Raw genomic sequence first — 23,582 nt, 5'->3', positions numbered from 1 at the left:
GCAGTAATGTGACCTGCTTTGTTCCCAAAACATGACGCTGGTTATAATATTAATCTGGGCCAACTCAATTTTCCTTAGGAAATGAGACCTGCCCCCCTCAAAACGCCTTAGTGACCAGGGGTAGGTTGGAGTCTAAGCAAGTCAAAGCTAATGGATTTTGACATAAAAGCACTTACAAATTAGAAGCAGGAAAGTGAGTTTTTTATACATGCAGACTTGGAGCATGAAGTATTTATCTTGAAGAAACACCTGATAACATGTGAGCCTCTTGAAGTGAAATGACCCACACCAGCCTGGCTCTTCCCGGTCCATCTTAGGCCCATTTGGGGTTTCATTCATTCATTTAAGCAATGGATGTTTATTACCTGCTTTCCACACTTGAGACACAAAGGTGAACAAGGACAATGACAGGTTCCTGCCTTCTGGAAGAGAGCCAGACAGTGAGAATTGATAAGCAAATTACATGAGAGATTAAAGAGATAAATATTGAAATGTAAAAAAATGAAACAGAGAAAGGACAATTGGAATTGAAATCATTCTGATTTCAACCAGAATGAAAAACGACAAAGCACCCAGCAGTGGAAAATTCACAATAAACGCTCATAATTCGAGCAGCAGTCACCCTGAGCAGACACTCTGTGTCTGTGTGTGCATGCATATGTGTGTAGGTGCATGCAATACACATATATGTGCATACATGAGCATGAAATCCATATATGCTGGCATGATTGGAAAGCCCAGGAAAACCACAGTGTGACGTGGACCTGGCTTTGAAGGCTGGACCGCTTGTCCCTATGACTCGCACCAGGCACACTCTGGGGTTTGGTGGTGCGGTGGTGTGTAGGCGTGTGTATGTGTGTGTTTACACAGCACCTCCTGCTTGGAACTGAGCCCTCCTGAGCCTTTTTCTACAACCTGTCCTGGTAACAGCCCAACCCAGCAGAAACCTCATTTTCTCCCCCCTTATCACACAAACAAACCCCCTTCAACAACCCAGTATTAGAATCACGTCCTGCATCACTGCGCCGCCTCTTCTGACTCCAAGGGAAGAATGCCACCTACCGAATCTTCTGCACCCGCAGCCAGTCCTGCAAAATGCGGCAAATCTCCACCGACCCGGTCTGCTCCAACCCCCTCCCTCGGTTGATTCTTTGGCCTTCAACACAATTTGCCACTATTTGGGCTGACAGGCGGCCGTGCTCTCCGGGAGATATCTCATGAACACTTCCACATACTGCAGCCTCCTCGATACCTCAGCCAAACAGCAGAGTCCCCTCTCCGCCTGCCTTTCCCTTCGCTGCTCCTCCACGTTTGGAAGGCCCCAGCCCCTGCAGCCTGCAGACAGCGGAACCCGCTGATGCAAATGGTGCAGGGGGTGGCTGCCCGCGGCCGGGGTTACCCCGCCAGCTTAACGCTGGGCATTGCGCGGGAGGTCGGGCGACGCCTTGATTTCCCAACGCGTGCAGCCGCGGCGCCCTGCGAGGTGCAGCTCCCTCCCTGGGCTTCCCGGGTGGGGGCGGGGAGGCGGGGAGACCCCTCTGCAGTCCGCCGAAAACGAGGCAGGAATCACTGCCACTCCCGCGCGCAGGCGGAGGTCGCCGCTGCTCCGCGGGTGCTCGCGCTGCAGCGGCGCCTTCCCCGCGCGCGCCGCGAGGCCGGGCATGGGGTCGGGCGCGCGGGGCCGGGCGGCGGGCGCGGCGGGCGTCCGTGCCCTGGGGGTCCCCGATTGTGCCTCGAGCCGGTGAGCTCCCGCGGGCTGGACCCACGCAGCGTCACGGACTGGGAAGGTCAGTCGGCCGCCTGCGCCCCGATTTATGTAGGGAAAGACACCCCGCGCGCGAGGCGCTGGCCCGGGACGCCGCGGGAGGAGGGCGGGGGCGGGCCCGGGGCGCGGGGCGCGGGGCGCGCAGGGGGCGGGCCCGAGGCGGGGCGGGGAGGGGCGCGGGCGGCGCGGCCTTCGCCTGCAGCCGGCGGAGCGCAGCGCAGCGCAGCGGCGGTCCATGGCCCCGACGGGAGGCGCGCGGCCCGCCCCCGGAGCCCGGCTCCCGGCCTGAGCGCGGCGGCCGCCTGCGCCCCGCGCGCCCTCGCCCCGCCGACCGGCCCGCAGCCCCCTCCCGGCGGGGACCGGCGGCCCAGCCTCCTTCATGGAAGCGATGTCCCCCCAGCAGGAGACCCTAGGGGGGCAGCCGGCGCGCTCCTCTTCGCTGACCGGAGTGTCTCGGATCGCGGGAGGCGCCGGCACCAAGAAGGTGAGGACGCCCAGCCGGGCCCCGCGCCCGCCGCCCCCCCCGCCCCGCGCCCCGCGCGCGCCCCCCGTGCCCGCCGCCGCGGCGCGCCAGCCGGCCGCCCCGGGGAGGTAACGCTCGCGGCTCGCGGCCCGCGGGGCGCCCCAGGACTCTCCCCGCGTCCTTCGCCCTCCCGCCGGGCGGCGCCGCGCCTCCAGGCGCCCCTGCACCCCGCGGGTTCGCCGCGCCGGCGTCTCCAGCGCCCGGGAGCAAACCCGCAGCCTGCGGCCCGGCTCCCCGCTCCGTCCCACCGCGCGGCCGCACCCGGGCGGCGCCTCTCCCGGCCGCCGCGGGCGCTCGGCCCTGGCCCCCCGGGTGGCCGGGCCCCCGCGCCTGGACAGGGCACCCCGGGGTCGCCCGGGCCGGCGGCGGCCGCCGGGGCGCGGCTCCTGCGCCCACGAAGGTGGGCGGCCGCTCCCCCCTCACCTGCCGGCGGCTGCTCCGCGCGTTTGCTGGGGGACAAGAAGTGGGGGGTCGGCGGCCCCCGAGCGCGGCCGGCTCTCGGAGAGGGTTGGCCCGGCTTGGAGGGGTGCTCGGAGGCTAACGGTCACCCCACGGGGACATGGAGGTTTGGTTCGACTCGGAGCGAGCTGGGTGGGGTCGGTGGGCTGCGGTGGAGGGTCGGGAGGGGCCTGCGCCCCGCGCAGGTCCGGGGCGCTGGGCAGGGAGAGGTCGGGGTGTGGGCGTGGGCGCGGGGGCGGCGTCCTGGGGCGCTGTCAAAGGCGGGAGGCGCTGCGGGCAGCAACTTGTGGCGTTCCACGGGGCGGCCAGGGCCGCCGAGCGGCGCGCGGGCGCCTGGGGTCGGGTTGCTTGGGAGGGTCCCCCCCACCCCAGCAAGCGCACGTGGCCGCGAGCTGCCGCCCCCCTGCTTGCTCCTGGCAGAATCAATTCGGGCGCTTGCAGCCTGGGCTGCTCCCCTCCCACCCCCCCTCTGATATTCCATTTAGTGGTGATGCCCTTCACCTGCTCTGGAAACAAATTGGGATTCGAGGTCATTAGCGCTGCCTGAAGAAATTTCCTGAGCTACTGCAGTTTCTATTACTAGAGACTGAGGGCTTCCGTGGGTTTGGACCTTTCTGCTTTTCCAGAACCTTCCCACCAGGGGCCTGGGCTGGCTAGAGGTCAGTTGAAAGGAGAGGAAATTGGTGCATTGGTACAGAAGTGTCTGTGCGCTCCCAAGGACCTTGACCGAGTCGCGTCACCCACCCTCTGGCAGTGCCCATGGACTTGATGGTGTGTGGCTGGCAGTGCCAGCTCGCCCTTTGATGTATGGGGGCTGCAGTTTGTCCTTGTCGCTTCTCCCCTTCAGAAATGCAGGGGTTTTGTGGGGTGTGTGTGTGTGTGTGTGTGTTTACGTGTGTTGACCGGGTTAGCACTATATTCAGGAAGATAAAGGAATGTTCAGTAATTGACATAGATTTTAAAACATGTTTGAAGAGACTTGTAAACTTAAGGAATTGGGAAAAATCCAAGGTGTGTTTTCCTGAGCCGTTCGTCTTCCTGTTTTATTAAGGGTAATTAAGTGTGCTGGCGCAGGGAGAAGGCATCAGAGGAACTCCATCATTTATCAGCTGGTGCTGGTCCAGTAAATGAAAGGTTGTGGTGGCTTTTCCCTGGTTTTCTGCTCATCACAGCCATTGTCCTTAAGAGGCTGCCCTGACAAATCAGTGGTTACCAGAGGGAAGTGCAGGGACATGGGGTGCAAGGGGGCAACCTTGTGATGTAGCATGTGCTCATGTTATAGTGATGCACGCCTGAAACTTATATAATAGTATCATACAGTGTCACTGCAATAAAATTTTATTTTAAAACAAAAAGATAAAGACCCGAGACCCTTAAGAAGGACAAATGAAGTGTGTGGGGGGAAAAAAAAAAAGATGTTCTCCTTCAATTATCAACCATAGTAATTGCCACATGACCAACCCAGTCTTTTCCTTTTTGAAAAGGAAGTCCTTTCCACAGCTTTTTACTCTGTTTGGGGTGGGTGAGGTTGAAGACCAGCTTTATTTTGCTTTTCTTTGCTTTCTTTTCAGAAAAGTACATCTCTGCTTATTGGAGATGTTAGTAGGCATTCTGTTTCATTACAGACTCCATATTAGCAATAGAAAGTAATACAAATAAAAAGATAGTTCCAAAGTGTAGCTCATAGAATCATGGCCTTTTATATGCAAATGGACCACAGGTACCCCAAATATTCATCAGAGCTTTGTTTATATTTCATCTTGTTTTTGTTGGTGTTTAGAGACTTAATGAACTTAGAGACTTAGAGAACTTAGAGACTTAGAGAACTTAACATTCATTTGAATGTCTGCTCTGTGGTTTTAATGTTCATTAGTAAGGTTTGGAGCCATGTTTAAGTTGCCACCTGTAATTAGCATTTTACAAAATGAAATCAGAAAGGAAAACATTAGCACACTAGGGTAAGCTCTGTTTTGTATAACTTCTTTATCTCTGCTTCATAGATCTGTGTATTTTGGGTAGTGGTGTAAAAGGTGTTGCTTACACATTTTATTACACATTAAAGATGAGTTTATTGGCCAGACTACTTGCAATGAGTTTACTTGTCTTTTAGTTCTAGGTCTCTTAGTGATCTTGAGAAAATGACTTGTTTTAGTTTCCTCGTTTGTACAACGGAATCAAAGAGAGAATTCTAGAGAAAGTGCTTTGAAAAATATAGAGATGGCAATAATGTCCTTTCCTCTAAAAAATACATCTTTCTTTATGAAAATCAAGGTGATCTTAAATAGCAGAACTTAAAAGAGCAGGCATGATAGCATCTTAGTTGCTAATCATTCTGTGAATCTGTTATTCCAGTGGTATTGGCATTGCCTAGAATGTAGTTCACATTCTTGGGAACTACTTCAAGGAGACAGTTTTGCACAGTGTGACGCTGTGAGTCTGATAACCAAAGTCTGACTCTCCACTGTGCTCACACTAGCTTTCTGACTGAGGTAAGCTACGTAACATCTTCAGTGTCCTATTTGTAAAGTGGAAGTAACAGTAACTACCTTCTCAAGGAAGAACAAATTTGGGGAACTTACATGTGAAATGGAGTGACTAGGTAGAAGGCCTTCCAGTTTTTGAGTTTCCCTCATCTCAGAAAGTCCTACCATCATGTCCCAACCAAAAACCTAGCATTCCTTTTCCTTTCTTCTCATGCCCTCACACAACCCACCCATCTCAAAGGCCAGTGGACAGTCGCTCCAGAACTTATCTTATATTCTCCACTTCATCTTCTTGTCTGCCTCTATAGCCCAAGCCAAGCCTCTACCATCTCTCAATTGCACCTTTGCAAAAACCCCCTAACTTGTCTCTCTGACACCTTCCTCACCCTTGCCTGACCTGGTCACTGTTTATAAGCACCGGAGTATGTTCAACAATGTAAATTGGCCCCGTTGCTTATGTACTTATAATCCTGCATTGGTTTTCCATCATATGTAGGATGAAATTCAGACCCCCTCTTGTAGCTGTCTGCACTACTCTGGCCTCATCTACCTTCTCCCCCTGTCTGTTTCTCCAGCCACGTGGGCTTTTGTTTTCACACATCAACTCATTTTCATTCCTGTTTCGAGGACTTTGCATTGCTATTCCCTTTGCTTCTGCCCCAGTCTTTGCAATGTTGACTCAGGTTGCTCAGATCTCAGGCCCTCCCAGAGACCTCTCCTGACTACCTAAGTGCGCCCCAGCCATGCTCTGTGCCATTTTATAGTCATTTTAGCATGCATCCTGGCCTGGCATTCTCTGATTTATTTGCTTATCATGTTACCTGAACCCCCACCAGACTGGAAACTTTTAGAGTGGGAACCTTACCTGTATTGTTCAAGAATGTCTCCCCAGTGCCTAGAACACCACTATATATTGGGTGCTCAGTAAGTACTAGTTGAATTATGTACATTGGTCATTAGGACAGATGTGGCCTCTGTCCTTAGAACTTGTGCTTTAAAGCAGGGCCAACAGTTCCTTTCGTAAAAGGCCAGGTGGTAGGTAGTTCAGGGGTCCACTCAGCCACAGTGCCACTAAAGCAGCCTCAGACAACATGTAAACACTGGGCTTAGCTGTTTTCCCATAAAAGTCTATTTAGAAAACAGGCACTGGGTCTGTGGGGTACATTTGCCGATCCCTGATTTAGAGTGGGGTTGTTGGCGAACATTCTCCAAGGAAGGAACTGTTTTTATCTGCCACTGTCCAATTCAGTAGCCACTAGCTACATGAGCTAGTGCACATTGAATGCTTGAAATGTGGCTGGTATAGGGAAGGAGCTGAGTTTTACTTCATTAGTTTAGCTCCAGTGAGCTATAACTGACATGCAATAAACTGCATATTTAACATATACAAGTCAGTACGTTTTAAAATACACACCTGTGAAACCATCCCACAGTCAAAATACTGAACATATTCAGTATCCCAAATTTTCTAATGCCCTCTCCCGCTCCTAGGCTACCACTGGTCTGCTCTCTGTCATCATAGATTAATTTATATTTTCCAAGATTTTTATGTAAATGGAATCGTAGTGTGCATTCTTTTTTGTCAGGCTTCTTTAATTCAGTGTAATAATTTGAGATTCGTCTTTGTTTTCCCATGTATCGGTAGTTCCTTTCACTGCCGAATAGTATTCCATCCTGGGGATACCTCGGGGTTGGCCTGTCCATTCATCTATTAGTGTTTGGATGGTTTCCAGGTTTTCACTATTACAAATTCAGTGCTGTGAGCCTGGTGTGCAGATCTTTGTATGGACTTTCTTTCAGGGAAATACTTTGATATGGACTGCCTTGGTCATAATTTATATGTTTAGCTTTTTTAGAAACTCAAATTATTTTCCAAAGTGGTTTTTCATTCCTACCATTAGTGTGTAAAATTCCAAGTTCTCTATGCCTTCACCTACATGTATTACCTCTCTTTTTTGATTTTAGCCATCCTAGAGGGTATGTTAACTTGTGGTTTTGATTTGTTTTTCCTTGATAATTAATGATGTTGAGCATTTTTCAGGGGTTTCCATGCCTTTCATATTATCTTTGTGAAGTTTCTACTCAAATGTTTGACCCAATTTTCATTTTGTTTTTATTGTTCTCATCATTGAGCTTGTTACCAGCTAAGTGATTTGCAAATGCAATTTTCTATTTCATGCCTTGGCAATATATTCTCTTAACAGAGTCTTTCAAAGAATTAATTTTGATGTGTCTAGTGGACATTATATTGCACAGCAGAGATTAAAAGCAAGAGATAACAGTAATGATAACCCTCAAATTAATAAAATAACAAATAGGCCACAGATTTAGACAAAATTGGAGGTGGAACATGTTCAGGGGAAGCCTCTTTCAAGTAAAGCTTAATTTTTATGGTTGAAAAGAACATGCTATAAGAATATCTCAAGAAGTGGGAGCCATTGTTCAAAGGTCCTGGGGTAGGGAAAAAAAGGTGTGTTTGAGGAGTTAGTATGTAAATGCTGTAGAAGAAGTCAGTGTCTTTCTTTCAGCCACATTTATTATTGTAACCTCAAGCAAAATTATCTTGTTGGGTCTTCACCTTTATTATCTAGTCAGACCATCTGGCTGAGTCCAAAGGATCCTGAGTTCAAGGATCTTCCATCGCTGGGGCTCTTCAGAATAATCCACAATAGTACTGTCCCATCATTCCTAAACATGTAGTTCTAAGATATACCAGCACCAGATAGTTAAGACTTCTGGACACGGCATTCTGGATAGAATCCTGGGAACCCTCGATCATGCATCCTTGATGATATCCACATTTGGAAAGAACAGCTTCTGTGAAATGAAATGAAAGTGTATAATAGAATAATTTGCCTTAGGAATGATTTGTACCACACTCAAGCCCCCAGGCCTTTTGGTTTCACATCATAATTGAAGACTCTGAATAAGATGGGAGTTGGGATACACCCCAGAAAGTCAGTCAAGGCAAAAGGAGTTTAAAATAGCTCCAGCATGTAAAACTGTAGCAGCTGCCATGGTACCCTTCATCCTGTCTTGTCCAAACCTGGTTCGGAATCTGCCTATGGCAGCTTGGGGTTGAACACCCCCCAGAGCTGGCATTGATCATGTGTGTGTCTTGTGCTGGGATTTGAATGAAACATCTTGATGAGTAAACTTTAATTTTACTCTTTAATATTAACAAAGAGACTATGTCTGTGGTGAAACCAAGGAATCCTACAGCTGTCCTGGTGTAATTCTCAAAGTGAATCTCAGAGAGATTGTTTTGACTGAGAGAAGTCTGAAGTGATCAGAAGTTGAATTGTTCAGAAGTGACCTCTCATCTCTGGTGTAACCTCTGACTGTACCTTGTTTCTTTGTCTGTAGAATAGGAATAGTGATCCATATGCTATTTATTTCATAGCACTGTTTTCTTTTTTTATGGGTCAGAAGGAGAAAATATACAAAAACACTTTCAAAAAAGCACAGAAGCCATTAATAGCTTTACTGTGTGAAAATAGGCATAAAGCAATAAAAGGTGTCTTATTTCTTTGAATTTCATACAAGAACACTTAGATGCATTTGAATGAATGATACCTGCTTTATTCAGTTTGGACTGCCATAATAAATGACCAATAATTGGGTGACTTAAAGAGCAGATGTTTAATTTCTCACAGTCCTGGAGCTTGTGAATTCTCATGATCTAGATGCCAGCAATTCAGCTCCTGATGAGAGCCCGCTTTCCTGGCTTGCAGTTGACAGTCTTCTTGCTGTGTCCACACATGGGAGAGAGAAGCAGGGAGGAAGGAGTGGGAACAGGGAGGAGATAGAGGAAGGAGGAGATAAAGATCATGAAAGTGCTAATCCCATCAAAGGAACCCCCCTCTCGGGACCTCATCTAAACCTAACCAATCCCACTGGCCCCCCCTTCTAATCCCTTCTCATACAAGATACAGCCATTCAGTCCATAACACTCTCCTGTCAAGCAGTCACCCAGGAAGATGACAAACATAAAATATTCTAAGGTAGAAACTTGAGCAAAAAGGTAAGAGTTTACTATTTCCAATGTGTGGAATAGGCAACAAAATATCAGAACCCTCTCTAAGTGAAAAGCTAACTAAGTGGAACATGTAGCAGTGACATGAGGGGTGTTCACTTACTCTTACAGAGGAAGAGGCTGGGCCCTGACAGACCTGTGTGTGGTAAGCAGCCCAGCTGGAATTTGAACCCAGATCTCCCAGCTCTTTCTCTTCCCAATCAGACTGTAGCTGCACCTGTTTTTACTTGTGCTGTAAGGTGCAGCGAGTCAGCTTGATTCTGTCGGGCTGTCTGAGAGGTGGTTTCTTTCTTTGGGGTGCAGTCTCTACTCTCTCCATCACCATTGACTTCGTGTTCACTGCTGCCGTGATGTGTCAGTGTTTGGGTAAAGGTGAGATCGGGGTTCTCCAGGGGAACATCATAAGGTCCCATAACCTGCAAGCTGGGGACCATCCTGGTCACTGCCAACAACCAGGAAGCCCGAGGGTAAATCCCAGAGTGAGGATGGGAAAGGCAAGCTGTCCCTGCTCAAGAGTGGGACTGGGACTTCCGCTTTCCTCTGCTTTTTGTCCTATTAAAGGCCCTCAAGGGATTGAATGATGCCCACCCGTATTGAGGAGAGCAGTCTGCTTTACCAGCTCCACCAATTCAAATGCCAATCTCCTGCAGAAACACACTTAGAAAAAATGTTTGACACCCATGGCCAGTCAAGTTGACGCATAAGATCAACCATCACCGTAATTACTGACTAGCAGTGACAATGAGTGACACGGTCCACTTCCTAATTCCTTTGATATGTTTGTGATTTTCTCTGTGTGCCTTGATATCTGCCGTTCTCAAATGCACTCCATAAGGAACGCTTCCTGCACTGGTAGCTCATCTTGCTTGCCATTGGAAAGCATGGGGTATTCTCCAAACTCAGACCTCTGTTTCAGAGATATATGTGGGTGCACTTAATTCTAGGCCTCGGGTGATTTCACTTTGAAAAATCACGTGTGGGAAACCCAGCGGAAGGTCTCTAAACTGAGTATAAAAGTTTTATGTCAGGAATCTTACTGTAGGAAGCAATTCTGGCTTCCATAATGCACTCTGCAAACTCGTATGTTGAAACCCTGACCCCCAAATACCATAGACTTGGGAGGGGCTGTGTGGGATATGATGGAGATCTTGAGAACAGGATCCTCGCGGTGGGATGAGTGCCCTTCCAGGAGAACAGAGAAGCTGCTCGCTCACTCTCTCTTTTTCCCATTTGAGGGCAGGTGCTCACCAAGAACCCAACCTGCTGGTGTCTTGACCTCAGATTTCCCAGCCTCCAGAACTGCGAGAAAAAAATGTTTGTTGTTTAAACCACTCAGTTTGTGTCATTTGCTCTACTGACCCACACTGAGTTTACAGTATCTAGAACACACTTCCGTTGAAGGGTAAGCTTGTTCTCCTGGTCCTTCCCCGGTGCCTCGGGTGTTGCAATGCAGGGCTCTGCGGGCCGGACACAGGCCCCGATGTGTGGGTGGTGGCAGCCAAAGCAGCTTTTGGTTACCTTGGGAGACTTGGCCACCATGTGGGAGGCTGGGAGGGAGCGGAGGAAACAGCCTCTGTCAGCTGCCGATAAAAGGGCCTGGAGGTAGCTCTGCCGGGGTTTATTTTATAATTTTGTTTTAATTTTGTTTCAGTCTGACTCTCTTTATCTAGGACAAGTTTAGATTAGAAACCTCCAGCCGGCAGCAGAAAATAGCCCTATCAGCACCGTATCAGTGCCGCGCTGGGCTGCCTTGACCTAATTTTGACAGACAGCTGTCACATGGCACCACTGGCGGGCGAGGCCAGTTAGTGGACGTCTGGTCGCTGGTGTGTGGACTCTGAAAATGGAATCTGTGTGTGCCAGCATCGGCTCATGTTTCAGAGATCTAGAAAACCCAGCTGCTCTGTGGCCTTTTGCTTTCCTCCTCTGCCTGGGTCCTGTTTACACCTGGGAGCATGTCTGTATCCTCTCCTCCCGCTGCGTTCACCCTTGTGAGTCCCAGCTCCTGCCTCATGTTGCTGGGTTGTGCTGTGTCTGAATCTGGATGGGCCTGCACCTGCTTTTTATCCTCATGTGATACTTTTTTTTAAAAAACCATTACGGATTGTGGCCTTGCTGCCCACTCTTCCCTCTGCATGAGGACAGTGAGGGGCTGGTGTTCTGACTTCAGGTGTTCTGCCCTGAAGGTGTTCTACCTTCAGCCCCGGGGCCTGTGGGCAGGTGGTGGGGACTTGGGCAGCTGGAGAAGGCCTTTGTTTATCACAGTGTGCCATGGACGAGGAGTTAGTGTCACCGTGTAGACCTCAAGGTGGAAAATGCAGTGCAGCCCTGCCAGGACAGAGGGCCGGAGGGCAGTGACTGACCCTGCCTGCTCCAGGGCATTGCTGAAAGGAAACCATGACTGGGGCCTGAGACTGGGGGCCTGGCCAGAGAAGACAGTCCAGCCAACTCGAAGGTCCAAAATGATTCTCCAGAAACCTGCACGGGTCGGGGTGCAGGCCAGGGAGCAAAGGGAAGCATGTGGGGGACTGTCGCCACGCTCACTCCCAGCACACTGAAGCGCTGTCCAGTGTCAGCACGCAAGGTGTCCTGTGTCACCCGAGGCCCTGAGATGTCAAGCGCTAGAACCCGGGTCCAGAATTTAGGCCCAGGCTGTCCTCACTCAGGGCCTGGCTTCCACATTACCCAGATTCTCATGTTCGTTGATTTTATTTCAATGCTGTTGTCTCATGGCAAGAAGGCAGCTCGCCCAAGGTGAAATGTCCCTCAGAGAAGAAGCCCTGTGCCCTCACCAGTCTGTGCTGCGATGGCGTTGGTCCTAAAGTGCTCAGAGTGAGTCTCGGCGGCATGGCCGTGGGCAAGGAGTCTCCTCTCACAGCGGGAGGCTCCTGCTCACCCCATGGTCAGAGCCTGCAGGGGAGCGTGGACTGGAAGCCAGCACTCCACCCCCCGAGGGGTGACTTCACTGGCTCTAGCATGTTGCCCCCCTATCCCCGGGAGTCCACAGGTGTGTAGGGGAGACGCAGAAGAAACCTCAGAGCTCCCCAGCCTGCAGGGCCCTCCTCAAGAGGGTGACTGTTGTCAGGTTGGAATAAGGGAATGTGTCAATCTGATCACATTTTATTCTAGCCTTGAAACTTTACAGTTCTTTAAAAACTTTCCTCAAAGCCCTGGTTTTCATGTTATGCTGATGTTAGAGGTTTGAAAGTGTTTTCGGCGCTTGACTCAAATTCAACTGAAATGCTTGAGTTTTTTATTAATAAAGTGACTGAAACAAAGCACAGTGTGAATAATTGCCGTTCACCTGGATCCGGCCTTTCATCTCTGCCTTTGATGGACTTGCTTTTCCTTTAATCTCTGTGAGAACCAAGAATGACCACATTCAGAGTGATTTAGAGGTTCCCCCCCCCACAAAAAAAAAAATACCATATCTCTGGTTGACATGAAGTGAGCATTCCAGGGAGACTGCTTGCAGGCTTTCATGTAAAAAAAAAAAAAAAGTTTTTGAGCTGAAAAAGAAAAATCTTTTTTATTCAGTCTTCTGTTTTCAACTTCATTTTCCTTGATAGACACGCTTGTGTTAGCACCTTAGACTCCCCAGTGTCGGCAGTGTTCACGCATTCACCTGACTGGTGAGAATTACTGTGTGCAAGCACTGAGAAGGGGCCGGAGCAGGGGGTGCTGGTGGCAGGCAGACCACTCACTCCTGGCAGGCAGGCACGTTATCTGTCTCCGAGGAGTTCACCTGCAGAGCCACGGAATCATTTTGTACAAAAACCTCTTGGACAAACCAAACAATTTCCATTTTCGCGTATTATACTTTAGATGATTGTTATAAAAATAAGGAAAATTACAGCCTCTGGCTATAGGTCAGTGACCTGGGGGTTACTAGTTTGCCAGGTAGCTTTTTGGTTTTTTTCGTGGAGGTGCGTGTGGGTATGCCACTGCCCCAGCACCGGATGTTGATGGGAAATTAGCTTTAATTGTCACAGGATTTGCCAGTGTAGCTCAGCGTGGTCAATGGCACTGGTTTGAGGGCTCCCGGCATCCAGGTCCTGGAATGTGTCCCTCTTCTTGGTGACTGCAGTCCTGCAGTGCCCCTGGGGGTCTGTTTGCTCTTGTGTGTGTGTGATCAGGAGGTGTGGGTGTGGGGAATAAGTGGGTTTGAAAAACACATGAAACCTCCATTCCTTGACTACATAGGTCATGCCAGGTACTGCGCTCGGCTGGGGGGTGCAGTGGTAGCCTGCACCGAGGCGGGTTTCATGAAGGTGTTGAAGGAATAGAGAAAGTTTGGAAAGAAGCCATAGTCTTTCCAGAAAGAGACCAAAAAATAAATAATACAATATAAAGTGCTAGAACTGAGGCATGGTACCTGCAGCGAGGAACACAGCTTAATCCAACTAGTTAAAAAATAAATGAATAAAAAGAAAAAACCTTGGAGTGGAAAGCACCTAGCAGATTGGCTGATGCTGTTCCCGCACTTCGGTGTTGTTGCTGAAATACGGAAGAAAAGTGAATTAGAAGCAACTATGACCTGTATTCATTTGCTCTTCGGCTGAATAGATGTTCTGCCCTTAATACTGAGTATCAATCACTGCAGCGGAGACAGCAAACAAAATCATTGATCTCATTTTGCTCCAGTGTTCCTTATCCTTCCCTCATAAATGGTTGTTAGTAAAAAAAGAAAGTAGTTTAAAAATTTTAACCTCGATTTATTCACTTTTATAACTTCCTCCTCGGCAGCCAAAAAAGTAAATAGATGCTATGTCATATTTGTTTGGCTTTTAGCTCACAGAATAGTCTTGTTTAGTTTTGGGGTAAAAGTATGGGTTCAGGAAAGACATTCCCAGAAAGTCAGTGCAGTTGGTGTTTTTGCCTAATGGTAGTTTATGAATCTATTTTAAAAGTTACCTTTTGAAAAATATACATCCGTTTCAGAATAGCATACAACATTTATGACGTGGTCTAGCTGTGAACATGAGATGCTGGAACATTCTGGAAAATCACACCGTGGGTTGTGATTGTTAAGCCAACAAAGAAAATACACTGTGTGAGACCTTTCCTATCTCCTCTGAGGTGAAGAATCTTGGTTTTCCCTCTCACTGAACAACTCTGAAATGTGTTGGTATCTGTATATTCTCACCCTGTCCTGTCAACTTTGTGCTGTTTCACATCTATAAAGGTATCAGTAGTCACCCCCCATTTCCATGTATTTCACACCGTTGTTATAAACAAAAAAATCTGATGCTTTATTGCTGAAGAACAGGGCCTTTGATAAGTACACTTGATATGAAGTCATCATTGGCCTTTTATTTTGCTATCAATAGTTTTGATCAAAAAAAAACCCTATGCATTTATTAAGCATATTTATGCATAGGCTTATATTATTCAGGCAATAGGATAGATTGGCTATTCTTAAGACATTTTTTAGTATTTATGAGCAAAATGAATCCTAAATACACGATGTGTGTAATTTTTTTTTCTTGCCTACCCAGGATGAATCTGTCGTAGGTGTTTAATATGTATGAGAATATCAGAAATAGATAAGTTTCTGTAGTCCAACATTTTCTCATTTTGTAGATAAGGGGATGGAGGCCCAGATTGGTGCCTGAGGTGCCAGGGGACGCTCATCTCATTAGTGGTGGAGTAAAAGAATGGTTGGTGCTGGTCTGAACACACCATTCTGTGCAGTGAGGGTGCATTCTCCTGAATGCGAGGCCACTGGGTGACTTCCTCAGCCTCTCACTCCTCCAGCCTCTAACACTTTTATGACCGAGAAGTCACAGCCTAACTACTATGTACACAAATGATGCTCTCCTTTAGGTCTCTGAGGAAAACTCCTATTTTAAAAGCGCCTCTATAGAAGACAGTGTGTCACCCCTTGATCGCCCATTTACCAGCCATCACTCTGAGATTTCCTTATCAGAAATCCATAAATCCCTGAGGAACCTCATTATGCAGGTTTCTGACCCCTGCAAGTGTTTCAAAACTGTACATTTCTCAAAGGACAGCGACCCAAGTTCAGCCCAGATGCTCATTCTGCAGTTCAGCCATATTTCGTTTTGCCCCATCGTCTTTGGAAGAGTTACTCGCCACATTCTGACTGTACCTTCACTACTATTTCCAAGTGAAGAATCAGGTTATTTTAACTTTTCTTATAGGCTTGCTCTTCACATTTTTAATCATTTTTATCACTCTGTCCTTTTTTTAGTTCAATTTTTTTAATGGAGTACCATTGTTTTACATCCTTGTTAATTTTTTGACATAGGATTTCTCCCTTCAGGTGTGGAGAGCCTTAGCTCTCCCACCTCCAAAGACCCTCAGTCCTACACCATAGTCCATTGTGCTCTCCCCACATTGTTTTCGGCTCCCGCTCTCCTCCCAGATGCCTCAGATCTATGGTGAGTTTTCAAGGGGGTTGATCTTTTGTTTGGTTTCTCTATATTCCACATACATGTGAAACCATTCAGTATTTATCTTTCTCCTTCAGACTTATTTTGCTCAGCATGATCCCTTTAGCTCCATTCATGTTGCTGCAAATGACTTGAGTTTGTCTCCTGTGTTCTCTGAGTAGTATCCCATTGTGTATATACACCACATCTTCTTGGTCCACTCCTCTGAGTGGGGCATTTCAGTTGTTTATCTTTGCTATTGTAAATAGTGCTACTCTAAACATAGGGGTGCAGATTTCCTTTTAAATTAGTGTTTTTGTGCCCTTTGAGAAGATACCTAGGAGTGAAATTTCTGGGTCAGCTGGCAGATCCAGTTGTAGTCTTTCGGGGGACCTCCACAGTGTTTTCCACAGCATTGGGCCAGTCTGCATTCCCACCAACAGTATAAGAGGGTTACTCTATCTCCACACACTCACTAGCACTTCTTGTTTCTGATTTTTGTTTTGTGTGTATGTGCATTTTTTAATATGTGCCATTTTCCCAGGTATGAGGTGGTAGCTCATTGGTTTTGACCTGCATTTCCCTGATGATCAGTGATGATGAACATACTTTCATATGCCTGTTGGCCATCTGCATGTCTTCTTTGGAGAAGTGCCTGTTTAGTTCTTCTGTCCATTTTTAGATTGTTTTCTTTTTGTTGAGTTGTGTGAGCTCTTTGTAGATCTTCAATATCAGTCTGTTGTCAGATGTGTGGCGTGTAGATATTTTCTCCTATTCAGTAGGGAGTCTCTTCATTTTGGTTACAGTCTCTTTCACAATACAGAAGCTTTTTAGTTTAATGTAGTCCCAGTTATTTATATTCTCCTTTGTTTTCCTGGCTGCTGGGGATGATTCAAAAATGATATTTCTGAAGTTTATGTCCTGGAGTGCTTCTATATATTTATAGTTTCAGGTCCTACATCTAAGTCTTTTATGCATTTTGAATTGAGTTTTATTTAGATGGTGTGAGATAGTGGTCTTGTTTCATTCTTTTGCATGTGGCAATCCAATTTTCCCAACATGGTTTATTAAAGAGGCTTTCCTTGTTAAAGTGTATGTTCTTGGCTCCTTTGTTATAGATTAGTTGTCCATAAATGTGTGTGTGTGTGTGTGTTTCCTGAGCTATTCTATTCCATTGATCTGGGTTTGTGTTTATTGCAGTATCCTGCAGTTTTAATTATTATGGCTTTGAAGTATAGTTTGAAGTCTAGTAGTATTATACTACTAGACTTTTTAGTCAGGAGGCTATTTGGTTTGGTTGTTTGGGGTTCCACATGAATATCAGTAATATTTGTTCCATTTCTTTGAAGAATGTCATTGAGATTTTTATTGGGGTTGCATTGAATCTATAAAATGCTTTGGGTCAGATGGTCATTTTGATAATGTTGATTCTTCCTATTTATGAGCAGGTGATGTCTTTCCATTGCTTTGTGTCTTTTTTCATTTCTTTTGTAGGTCCTTTACCTCCTTTGTTAGATTTATTCCCAGGTATTTAAATTTTTTGGTGAGTTTGTAAATGGGATGGCTTTCTTAATTTCTTCTTCTAGCTCACTGCTTGCACATAGGAAGGCAACTGACTTTTGTGTGTTCATTTTGTATCCTGCCATTTTGCTGAACTGGTTTATTGTTTTAATTAGTTTTTTGTGGAGTATTTAGGGTTCGCTGTGTATATTATTATATCATCTGCAAATAATGATAGCTTTATTTCTTCTTTCCCAACTTGGATCTCTTTTATAACTTTCTCTTGCCTAATGGCTCTAGCTAGGACTTCATACTATATTTAATTGTACTGGTGAGAATGGATAGCTTTGTCTTTCACCCAATCTTAATGGAAATGCTTTCAGTTTTTCACCATTGGGAATGACACTAACTGTGGGTCTGTGATATATGGTTATTATTATATTAAAATATGATCCATTTATCACCAGTTTTTCAAGAATTTTTATCATAAGTGGATGCTGAATCTTATAAAATTCTTTCTCAGCATCTGTTGATATGATCACATGGTTTGTCTCTTTTTTCTTTTTATTTTATATATATTTTGCATCATTCTTCGTTTTTGTACAATGTATGCTTTCTCCTCTCAAGTGTAGTCCCTGTGAAATTCCCACCACCAATTCCCCCATGCCCTATCACCATAGTCCCTTGTGCTTGGTGTTTCTTTTCCTTTTTGTTGATATGGTAAATTATCTGTGTCCCTGGTGTAAATCCCATTTGGTTATGATGTATAATACTTTTAATTCATTGCTGGATTCACTTTGGTAAGATTTTATTGCGGATCTTTGCATCCATGTTCATTAGGGAGGTTGGTCTATAGTTTTCTTTTTGTGTGTAGTCCTTGGTTTTGGTATCAGCATAATGTTGGCCTCATAAAATGTGTTTGGAAGTATTCCTTTTTTCTCAAAATTTTTAAAGAGTTTAAGCAGGATGGGTATTTGTTAACCTTCAAAAGTTTGGTAGAGGGCCTCTCCTGGTGGCACAGCGATTGAGCATTGGGCTGCGAAGCTGCCTGTAGGCTCTGCAGCACTGGTTCGGTCCCCGGCCGCTGGCAAGGGTCCCACATGGCGCAACAGACCTCTCCTGCCACACCCGCTGCTCCCTTCAGCAGTGTATTTCGGTACTTTCTCTGTTCTGTTCCCTGCTCTGGCTCTGGTGAATTCTCTCACCCTCCTGCGCTTCTGACTGTACCCAGTGCTTGTATAAATAAATAAATAAATCTTTAAAAAAAAAAATTTGATAGGAATGGCTTGTAAGCCATCTGGTCCTAGACTTTTGCTTTTTGAGAGAGTTTTGATTTCTGTTTCAATTTCCTGGCTTGTGATTGGTGTGTTTAGGTTTCCTACTTCTTCCCTATTCAGTCTTGGTTGATTGTTTAATTCTAAGAATCTGTCCATCTTATCTAAATTTTTGGACTTGTTTGCATAGAAATGTACACAGTAAATCTCATTATCTTCTGAATTTCTGCAGTGTTATAACTTCTCTTTCATTTTTGATTCTGTTTATTTGAATTTTCTCCCTTTCTTTCCTTATTGAGCCTTGCTAGAGGTTTGTCTATTTTGTTTATTTTTTTTTTTTTGAAGAACCAGTTTTTCATTTCATTAATCTTTTGGGCTGTCTTTTTTGTTTCTGCTTCATTTATGTATGCTCTAATTTTTATTGTTTTCTTTCTGCTTTTGGATTTTGTTCTTTATCTACTTCCTTGAGGTGAGAGATAAGGTTATATATTTGGTCTCTTTCTTGTTCCTTTATATGAGCCTAAATTGCTATAAACTTCCCCCTTAGTTCTCTTTTGCTGTGTCCCATACACTCTGGAATCCTCATTGTCATTTGTCTTAAGGTATTTTTTGATTTCCTCATTGACTCAGTGGTTTTCAGTAGTATGTTGTTTAGTCTCCATGAACTAGAGGTTTTCCCTACTTCCTTTTTGTAGTTGATTTCTAGTTAGGTACCTTCATGGTCAGAGAGGTTACTTGGAAGATATCAGTCTTCATGAATTTATTGATATTTGTCTTGTGGCCCAATATATATATATATGATCAATTTTGGAGAATGTCCCAAGTAGGCGTCAAAAAATTATAGTACTGCCTCTCTGGTGGCGCAGCAGTTGAGCGCTGGGTTGCGAAGCTGCCCGCAGCCTCTGCAGCACCAGTTCGATCCCCGACCACTGAGCGAGGGTCCCAAATGGCGCGCAGACATCTCCTGCCACCCCCGCTGCTCCCCTCAGCAGTGTATTTCATCGGTCTGCCTGTTCTGCTCTCCTCTCTGGCTCTGGTGAATTCTCTCACCCTCCCGCACTTCTGACTGTACCCAGTGCTTGTATGTATGTATGTATGTATGTATGTATGTATGTATGTATGTATAAATAAATAAATAAATAAATCTTCAAAAAAAATTATAGTATTTTTTGGAGGGTGGGGTGAGCACAGGGTTCTATAAATGTCTGTTAGGTCCATATGGTTTAATTCTTTGCTTAATTCTGTTATGTCCCTTTTCATTTTTTGTCTTGTTGATTTGTCCATCTTTTTCCAGTGTTTGTTTTCTGAGTTGATAGTAGTTGCCTAATGTATTTTTGTGCTCCTTCATTTGCCAAGTATATGTCAATAAGTGTTATGTCCCCTGATATATTTTTCCCTTAACCACTATGTAGTGTCTATCCCTTTCTCTTGTTATCTCTTTTAATTGGAAATCTGTTTTCTTTGATATGACTGTCCCTGCCATCCTTTACATCCCATTTGCTTGCAGAGTTGTTTTCCAACCCTTTACCTTGAACCTATTTTATCTTTGGAGTTTAAGTTTGTCTCCTAGAGACAGTGGAATGTTGGATTCTGTTTCCTCATCCTACCAGTTACTCTGTCTTTTAATTGGTAAGTTTAGTCCATTAACGTTTAGAGTAATTATTGATATATGAAAGTCTGTTGCTGTCATTTTGTCTTTAATTTTGTGATTATATCTAGTTTTTTAGTTCTTTTTGGTGTTTCTCTATTTGGCTTTGATACTAGAGTTCCTTTCAATATTTCTTGATGGGGGGGGGTATCTGGTTTTGCAAGCTCATTTTGTTTTTCTTTGTCTGAGAAGGCATTTCTTTCTCATATCTAAAGGAGAGGCTTGTAGGAAATATTTTTGTTTGCCAGTTTTTAATCTTTAAATTTTTTGGTCATGTCTTTTCATTCTCCCCTTGCCTTCAGTGTTTTTTCTGAGAAGTCTGATGCCAGCCTGATGTGGGTTCCTTTATATGTTATCTGCTTCTTCCCTCACTTCAACTTCAGTATTTCTTTGTCTTGAGCTTTTGGAAGTTTCACCACTGTACATCTTTGTGTTGCTCTCATTTTATTTAGGTGCCCCAGTGTTCTTTTAGCTCCCTGGATTTTTTTTTTTTTTTATTTCCTTTTCCAGGTTTGGGAAGTTATCTATTTTTTAAATATATTTTTTGTTCCTTTTTTATTGCCCTTCCTCTTCTGGGGTACTCATCATTTTTATATTGGCTTTCCTTGTGGTATCAGATGGTTCATGAATTGTTTTTCTTTTTCTTTACTTCATTCTTCTTTTTCTTCTTCCATTTTACTTCTTTGTAAATTTGTATCTTCACATTCACTGATTCACTGTTCCATTTGCTTTATTCTACTTCTGTAGTTTTCTATAGTATTTTCCCTCTCATCTCTTTTTAATGTTCTTTCTTCTTTTTAATCTTTCTTCTTTTTAATCTTCCTTAAGAGAATCCTTTTCAGTCTTCTTTTCGTTAATTTTCTCAGGACATTCATGAGTTTTTCTGTGTTTTCTTAGATATCCTTGATATGCTTTTTCTGAGTTTTCTCTAATTTCTTTATGGTGGCAAGCTTAAATTCTGTGTCTGAAAAGAGAAATAGGTCTTCCATGTCTTTACAATTAGGTTCTGAAGATTTGCTCTTCTTTTGTGGTATATTAGGACTACTTTGGCCATTCATTGTGTTAGTCTGTCTCCCTGTTGCTTTTAGGACCTTTGTGGCTTTGGCCTCTGCTAGGCATGTCTCCACCCCTACTATACCAGGGTGGGGCTCTCACCAGAGGCCGGCTGGGGGTCACTGATACTGTCAGGTGGTGCTTGGCAAGGCCAGACAGTGGCCTTCACTGGTTCTCTGGGTGCTAGTGGATGTTTCCAGGGTTCTGGCACAAATCTGGGACCTCACTGGTCCAGTGTGTGGCTCTTGGGGACGCTTGAGAGGTCAGAACACCTGGGGCTACTGTGGCACTTCCTTGGTGTGAGTCAGGGCCTCAGTGGTCCCAGCAGCTGACTGGCTGTGTCTCCTGAGAGGTCATAAGGTGGGGGGCCGCTCTTGCACTTCCCTGGTCTGAATCCAGGGCCTCACCAGTCCTGGTGGGCAGCTGGCTGGGTTTCCTGTGAGATCACTGGTACTTCCTTGGTGTGAATTGAGCACCTCTGTCATTGTATTTGAACCCTTTCCAATTCTTCTTAAACCTGAAAGCCAAGGATCTCAAAATTAGGAACCATGTGCTAGAGAAAACCTGGTTTAGGATTTGGGCTTGTGGATGGTGGTGGCAGAGGGTTGGGGGCAACAGAAGGAAGGCTGGTGAGATAGTTTGAGAAGTGGGCCCACTGAGGAAGGTGAGGCAGAGCCTCAGGGTCAGCAGCCAGACGGCCTGGGGCCTAGGGTTAGGCTGTAAAGGATAGGGCACATGTGAAAGTTCAAAGTAGAAGAATTAGACCCTTAATAAATGGCTTTGGCATCAAGATAAGGAGTAGGAATCAATTCCAGACCTGAAGATGAGAAAGAATTCTAAAAAAAATCCACATATGAACAAACCACCACCTTTCTTAGTAAAGTCGATCCAGTCTCCAGTATCGGGTCTATTCACATGAAGACAGCCTGGACTTTGCAGCACAAATACGGCTCCCAGATTCCGTCCCTCAGCAACCACACCAGGTTCAGGGTGTTACGTTCCTGTGGGTTATGTTGGCCTGAGATGCCACTACAGGCATCTGTGGTAGAAGTGAGTGATGGAAATCACTGGGGTTAGGAAGGACTATACTTCCGGAATCTGATGAAAGGTGTGGGATTTCTCTTCAGAAGGAAGGTACCAAACATGTATCAGAGGGGGGGAAAAGATTATACTATTTAACCTGCCCAGAAAATGGTTTATGGCTAGTAACTCCTGATTGAGACCTGTGGTGTCTGCAATTCCTTGCCCATTTGCTCCGTTACCTATTTAATGCTTTCTGTAATTGCATCCGTTCCTATCTTAGCTGTGCTACGGAGATTTGGGCATGGAGTTTTCACATGTGAGCCAAAATATTAATGGGAGGGAGAACAACACTGAGGCCATGGAACTGGTAGTGGCAATAATTTGAGAGAGATCCCTGAGGAATGTTGAGGTGGGCTAAGAATAATTCCAAAGTCTAGCAACCTCTTCTTTTTCTTCCCGTAGTAGGACCTAAGCTTTATTTTACTAACCCAAAGCAGCCCCTTTATGAATCATGCAGTGAAATACTTGATACTCCTGTTGTTAGAGCATCATCCAGTTCCCCAACCTGACTGGCCTGACCCTCATGCAGTGGGTGAGGGTCTGGCCAGGAGAGGGTAAGGCGGGGAGTAGGCAAAATGACTTTGCTACTACAGCCTGTATTTCCCTGTGGTTGCTTGTTCTGTATCATTAATTTTGCTCATTCCCTGTGGTTGCTTGTTACTGTATCATTAATTTTGCTCATTCATAACCAGTGGCAGGCCCTCTGACTGGATCTAGAGGTATTCAATATGTAAGACTGAATTTAGGGAGTAATTACCTGGATAAGTCACTTCGAATAAAACCTTACTTGCCATAAATTTTAGGTCCTTGGAAACACTGTACCTGAATCATCCAGTTAGTTCTAGGTCTGCCACTTAGAAAAGAAAAAAAATTAATTCTAGCAAAAGAAGAAAATCTGTTCACAAGAAGGAATTCCCACATGTATAAATATTTAAATGGAAACAGCTATGAAATGTTTAAGAATTCTGTTGCCCTTTTTCTGCCTTTATATGATCTCTTCAAATACTGGCTTTCCTTGCAGCTCAGTTTGAGGTCTGCCCTGCCTGTGAGATAGAGCAGAACCTACTGTATGCTATTCGGGGCTATAAATGAGATAATCCTGGCCTGCCTGTAGCGCAGGGCCGGGTACATGATAAACAATATACCTGTTAGCTGCAGTTGATGAAGCGGGTGGTGTGAAGCTGTTTCTCACATGCTGTGGTCAACATTTAATCTCCTTATTCTCTGACCAGAACAAAAACCAAACCCCCTTTTTGGCACTTACTGTCTTATTTCCATAGTGAGACTGTCAGCACCTTCATGGGAAAGCACAGGCCTTAGAAAACTTACCACATTGGATTGAAAATTGTCATTTGCTTGCTCT

The 23,582-nt window shown here is 45.5% G+C and overlaps 1 protein-coding gene across 1 annotated transcript in view; it reads left to right on the top strand.

Annotated features, from left to right (window-relative positions):
- The first annotated feature begins 2,110 nt into the window (after nt 1–2,110).
- Nucleotides 2,111–23,582, top strand: part of ARHGAP20 (Rho GTPase activating protein 20) — a 93,115-nt gene continuing 71,643 nt past the window's right edge. The window contains exon 1 of the mRNA XM_037505234.2: nt 2,111–2,249. Within this exon, the coding sequence (XP_037361131.1) occupies nt 2,145–2,249 (105 nt within the window). The 5' untranslated portion in view covers nt 2,111–2,144. The remainder of the gene's footprint in view (nt 2,250–23,582) is intronic.

Source organism: Talpa occidentalis, unplaced genomic scaffold (genome assembly GCF_014898055.3).
Source record: "Talpa occidentalis isolate TD23 unplaced genomic scaffold, MPIMG_talOcc4v2.1 talOcc4.12, whole genome shotgun sequence".
Classification (NCBI taxonomy): domain Eukaryota; kingdom Metazoa; phylum Chordata; class Mammalia; order Eulipotyphla; family Talpidae; genus Talpa; species Talpa occidentalis.
The sequence above is the reverse complement of the archived record's forward strand: the minus strand, read 5'-3'. Positions and strand labels throughout refer to the sequence as shown.